The sequence below is a fragment of the Atta colombica genome, unplaced genomic scaffold (genome assembly GCF_001594045.1).
Source record: "Atta colombica isolate Treedump-2 unplaced genomic scaffold, Acol1.0 scaffold166, whole genome shotgun sequence".
In the NCBI taxonomy this organism is placed as follows: Eukaryota; Metazoa; Arthropoda; class Insecta; order Hymenoptera; family Formicidae; genus Atta; species Atta colombica.
In genome coordinates, this window is record NW_017259257.1 from 280,880 (window position 1) to 286,870 (window position 5,991).

A 5,991-nucleotide genomic window follows, 5' to 3' on the forward strand; every position below is an offset into this window, starting at 1 on the left:
CAGACCCGTTGTTTAAATGGGAAAATTAAAACTTATCATTATTGGGAATTTCGCGAGCGCGTTAACGTCACACCGATGAACATTCTACAGTTTCACATTCGTAATTATGAGAGGGAACATTTTGTCCCAAGCCACTCCTCGCGATACACGAGAGAGTGTCTCTTTTTTTTTTAAATTAGAGTAAATCAATAAAATTTAATGAAGTTAATAAAATAAAAAATTGACAAAATTCGAAAACATCACGCGATCGAATCAGAGGAGGAACGATGATGAGAACTGAACTAATTTCATGCGCGGATCATTCTACGACGCAACAAAGTCGTATGCACATTAGCAGCCTGTAACAATCGATATTCGTTCGCGAACAATTCATGCAATGACAAAGCGCCGAAAAGCGATTCGTGAGTATTTTTAGTCGGGCGCACACGTTGCGCATATATAACTCATATATTTGTTAAAATCTCCCCGAACAAAAGCAGCAGCACCTCGTAAATGGAATTAATCTGTCGATGCGTACCGTGCGTCCATTTAATATCCATCACGCGTTCATCACTGCAGAAGCGATCCAGCCAGTGCTCGCACCCGCACGTTGTCCGCGTCCTCTCTCTTTTTCCCCTTTTGCCGCGGTTCGTCCTTTTCTTCTTTCCCGCGGCGTCTGTCTCTCGCCATCGAGTACGCGCGGGGTTGAACTCGCCGAAACTTCTAATTTCGCAGAATCCGCGACGATGACCGACCGATGATGACAAATTTTGTGCGTAGCATCTTAATGCGCCGCGCGCCCGTCGAAAACTGACCTCACAGCTGGCCGCCTTAAAAAAGGGGGGCAAAAGGGCCCTTATACATACGGGAGAGGGATGGCCCATCTCGCACGGGTCCTCGCGAACACGCAATAGGTGGGGGGTTGGAGAAGGGGCGAATGCATCACGGTGTCCAGAATTCTTTCGTTTTTTCGCGGATCTCTTTCTCTCTTCCGTTCTCGTACGAGCGTTTTATTTTTCGTCTTCCCTTCCAACAGACGTGTATCTCGAGATGGGTTGAACCTGTTTAAGGGCTGTGTTTAAAGATCGAATCAAAGGGCGATGGAAGGGTCGGTGAATGTATCTCCTGGAAACACGCTATTGTAATTGTAACATCATCGTTCTCATGCCGCTGATTCGCGTCGAGACTATTGTAAGATGAACTCGTTTATTTGTACTTTTCAACGGGAAAGGAAGCGCAAGAGTTTTTCTCCGGGATTCTGTGTGGGAAAACGGGCAGTGTGTATATATAAGCGCATTTCTGTTAGCCATTACAAGGGATTTTCGGTACAATGATTTTAATGTTCTAAGTACAATGTGTAATTATAATTATTTATTACGTTGAAGAAATATACTTATATTATATTAATATGTGAAAGAGCGGGATCGACAAACGGAACAATTTATTAAGTCAATAATTCGTTATTCACTGAAACTGATACAGGAAACTTTCTCACAACGTCACAATTTTTCCCTGTGAAAAGCGGATTGACAAAGAAGAAGCGTGCACGCGCAAAATGATATTTCCGGAACATGGGATATTTTTTTTTTCCAAATTCATCTCGCTTTTATTCTCGGCGCACAACGTACAATACATATGCCGTCAGATTATTTATTGATACACACGTTCACTTCACCGTTCCCCGATACACTTTATTTGTCTTTTATTATTTATCGTCGTCGAAATTCTGCGCATTGTTTTCCAAAACACTGTAACTAATCACCACTACCATCACCATCCCGCCCTCTTCCTCCTCTTCCTCCTTCTCCTCCTCCTCCTCCGCATCCCAAAACCTCACACCAACCCTCCTGCTATTTCCCCGTACACCACCACCTTTGTCCCCCGTCCCCGTTCTCCCTTTGGCACCTATTCGATCGATCGTTCCGCACGACCCTGCTACGGATTGTCTACGGTCGATCCTCGATACCTCGTCGGTTTTCGAGGTAGCTACGTCGACACTCTCGGCATGTTCGTCGAGGAAGCCGGGACGACAGAACAGCAGCAGCAACAGCAAGATAGCCCGATAGCGACAGCAGTAGGATTCAAAGCGAATTTTCGGAGAGAAAACTGAAAAACGGAGGTTGTAGGTGACGTGAGATTTTCGGCGGGAAAATCTCTCCGATCTCACTTTCCTGCTCGCCACCGTCTTTCAGTTTTGTTAGTAGTTTTTGCGTCTAAAGCGTACTCGGCAGAGTTTCTGCAAGCAAGGAATATTAATGTTTGTTAAGGTCAAGCATGAGAGAATTCAACGAAGCGAGACGCCGGCAAAGTCTTTTTTTGCGAATCGTAGATTCGGTTTGCGATAGAATGACGCGCATATTGACTGGAATTATTCTAGCAGTGAAACGTATACAGACTAGTTTGCTTTCTATCGCATAATTCTCTTAATACATATAAATACATATAAATACATATAAATTTAAATATCTAATAATTGTAATTAATTGTAATAATTATTTCATTGTTGATTTGATAATCGAATTGTTCAATTTTTACATCTTGTTAATTAAATTTACACCTCTCAGTTAAATTTAGATTAAACTTTTATTATTACTTTTTTCATTTAATTCATTCGAATTGAGGATATTACATTCAGAGAAAAATGTATTAAATTTGAATAAATAATTGTTTCAATAATGTATCATAATAATATAAAAAAGCACTAATATATAATAATATTTGTGTACGGAAAATAAATATTTACTAAATAAAAAATAATAGTTGAATCACAAATTAACTTTTTCTTTGTATCAAATAAATATACGTTTATATTTAGTATATTTTCAATTGGCATTTAAACAAATATTTATTAAAATTTAGTAAGTATATTTTTTCTCTCAGTGTATGAAAAGATCGCCTCTTGTTTCTGCATCACTTCTCGCGAGCGTCTCTTTCGATGTTGTAATAGCGATAGCAGATGTATATAAAGCGTCATATAACCATTCAATTTAGGCGTGCATGTTGGCCTTTCCTACCTTCGCAGTACTCGAAATTCCGCAAGTCCAGCATTCAAGACTCCCTCGCAATTGTAATCGTCATCCTCGTCATCGTCGTCGTCACCGTCGTCGTCGTCGTCGTCGTCGTCGTTCTCTTCACCGTTCCCGTCGACATCGGCATCCTCTTCCACTCGGCGCAGTCTGTTTTTCCAGTTCATCCGATATCTTACGTCTCCTCTTTTCGCACGTTACGTTTTGGTTTCGATTTTCGTAATTCACCGTACGTCGATCTCGCGCATCGCGATCACTTTCACGATCGATCGAGTCTTGTCTCGCACGCGTATCTTCTCCGACGGATCGATGTGCGACGCGGATTTTTCGTCATTCGATTTTGCGTGCCCTCTTTTAACGTATCGTGCTGCGAGAATTCCGATCTGCTGATCCGTCGCGACTTGTCTTTCGATGTCGTGTCGAAAACGACTCTAAGTTTATCTTCTGTGGCTGAATTAATATATAGTTTTGAAATTTAAAGTAAGATAGAGATATATTTGATATTTGACGAAAACGAAAAAGAGATTTTTAGTGCAGGAATAAAAATCAGACCTATTACTGCGCGAGATCGAGCGCAAATCGGCTTTTTACGAGTACCGACTTATACATGCAACAGAAGTGCTGTCGACGGTACCGAATGATAGCGATTGTACGAGTTTTCCGAGGCTCTCGAACGATCTTTTTCCGCCTCTTCGTGCTATTCACCCTCACACCAGATCGATAGATCTATCCTTTCGCGGTATCGTTTCTCTCTCTCTCTCTCTCTCTCTCTATTGATCCGTAAAGAGTTTCAATTAGATCGTTCGCCGCCTTTGCCCTAGACGCGGCCAGATCGTTGAGTCTTTATTCGCGCATCATTCTCATCTTGGAAGAATTGGATAAGCGCGACGGCGCAATTGCGGCGCGTCGGCGATTCGTAACGCCAACCGGATGCGGATTATCGGAGGACTCGGCGCATGCGAGTCGTCCCGTACAGTCTCGTTCTCGTTCGTGTCAGCTCTCTCTGTACACCCGTTACACACGGCGTACTAAAGTATATATTTCTGTGATCCGAATTCGGCGCGTTTCGATGATCGATGATTTACGTTACCTTTTCAATACCTCTCACCAGGATAATAGATTTTTCCAGGGGAGGAAATCAGTCTCTCTGGAAACGCTGGTCATCGAAACCTTTTCGAAAATTCGAAATTTTCTCACTGAACCCTTAAATCATATCCCCATCAGAATCCTTGCAAAGAGAAGAGGGATTTAGCGGATGTCCTGAACGACTTCGGTAACTCGCACGTGCGTATACGTACTTACGAGCATGCACGCGTGACGACCGGTATGATAATTTCGCGTAGACACACTCACACACTACCACTGCCAAGAGACAGATTACGTTAGAAGAATATCTGGATACGGGTCGACTGGTTGATGGTTCTTCCTTTCGGTAGTGGGCCCTTTCTTGCGAGCTTTCGACCGCGATACGTTCGAGAGAGAGAAGCTCCTCCTATTGCGCGGGAGCGCGTCACTGAAATCGTCTATGTATCTTTCGATCTTTATCACCGCGCGACGATCTCTTCTACTCCACCTCCGCCCTCTCTCCCTTTGTCACGCTTTGCTCTCTTTTTTTTTCTTCTCTCCCTCCTTATCTCTCCGGGCTCCCTCTCCGGGCTGTCTCTCCCTTTCGGCGATCGGTATCGCGCGCGCGCGAGACGGTATCGGTTTGACACACAGTATTTGCGAGCTTTTTCGAGGACGCGCGCGGACCGTATTCGCGGTGCCTCGACTTCGATATTTCTGCGATTTATTGCGGCGCGACTTAGAAATGCATCTAATGCGGTGCACGCCGCATAGAATGCATGCATGCACCTTGGCGGGGAGGGCGAGAGCCGCGGAGAGCCGAGAAGCAGCCGGAGCCAGAGTCGGCGAAGCCGAGCCGAGTCGAGTCGAGTCGAGTCGCGGCCCGCGATGGTATGGGCGCATGCGCCACCGACAGACGCGAGCGTGTGTACTTTACTCGCGCGATCTCTAGGCAAGCTAACGCGAGCTAGCGAGAACGCGGGCGAGAGCAGTTCGACGGACAGGGGTACCTACTCTACGTCATTCACTGGCGTGGAGACCGGAGCATCATCTGTACTTTTGAATCGGTTGGAGCAATGTCGTCTCTAAATCGAAAAGCAAAAAGATTGTATGAAAACGTTGAATATTTTAAGTATTTTCTAGTAATTTCTCAAACTAAGACTAACTATCAAAATCTTACTTGTTTCAATTTTTTGACTCGTTTCCATAAACAGATATTTATTATTTTCATTAGGGAGATGATTACATTAGATTAGTAATAAAAAAATTCCAGTCATTTTTATTCATTTCCTCGTTGAAATGATTATTGTTTCCCTCATAAAGTCGCCCGCGGGAGAATCAACGGCGCGCAAAAACCATGAATCAGGTCAATGGATTTCGCTTGTATAAGCAAGAAGATTTCCCGCCTCGAGGAAGTTCAGCGCAATTTCGTGTCATTAGCGATTACAGATGAAATATGCAAAACTCCCTGCGGAGGTCAGCCACATCTGTAATTCCACGAGGCCTGTTAATGATGGAAAAGCGTTAAAGTATCCCGATATATTCGCGAAAGAATTATCGTCGTTGAATTCTCTCGCTTTTCGTACGCGCCTCTGATGCGCCACTGCGCATACGTACTCGCGAGTATGTATGTGTTACACGCGTGCAATGTAACGCTTAGATAATTAAAAGTTACGTAGATAAAGATAAGATAAATTACACGTAAACATTTTAGATAAACTAAAGGTGATTTCATTTTAAATTTATCTATATCAAAGTTTCTAGACAATTTTAAGATAATAGTTTTAAATGAAACAATTTAGAAACGATACATATGTATATGTATTCATATTTTCATGTATAATATAAATCTTTATTTCTTAAAAGATAAAAATTTTCAAATATTTCATTTAATAAACAATTTATGTATGGTATATATATA

General features: G+C 42.8%; 1 protein-coding gene across 1 annotated transcript; it reads right to left on the reverse strand.

Annotated features, from left to right (window-relative positions):
- Nucleotides 1–1,492: 1,492 nt before the first annotated feature.
- On the reverse strand, nucleotides 1,493–3,706 carry LOC108686221 (PH domain-containing protein YHR131C-like). The gene is made up of 2 exons (XM_018191391.1): nucleotides 2,994–3,706; nucleotides 1,493–2,215 (listed from the first exon to the last, which is right to left on the reverse strand). Exons 1-2 carry the CDS (start codon nucleotides 3,170–3,172, stop codon nucleotides 2,143–2,145), a joined length of 252 nt encoding a protein of 83 aa, XP_018046880.1. The 5' UTR covers nucleotides 3,173–3,706; the 3' UTR covers nucleotides 1,493–2,142.
- Nucleotides 3,707–5,991: the final 2,285 nt, after the last annotated feature.

Coding starts and splice junctions, on each gene's coding strand:
- LOC108686221 (XM_018191391.1), bottom strand. CDS start 3,172: ATGAACTGGAAAAACAGACTGCGCCGAGTGGAAGAGGATGCCGATGTC. Junction 2,216..2,993: donor GAATTTCGAGTACTGCGAAG/GTAGGAAAGGCC, acceptor CCTTGCTTGCAG/AAACTCTGCCGAGTACGCTT.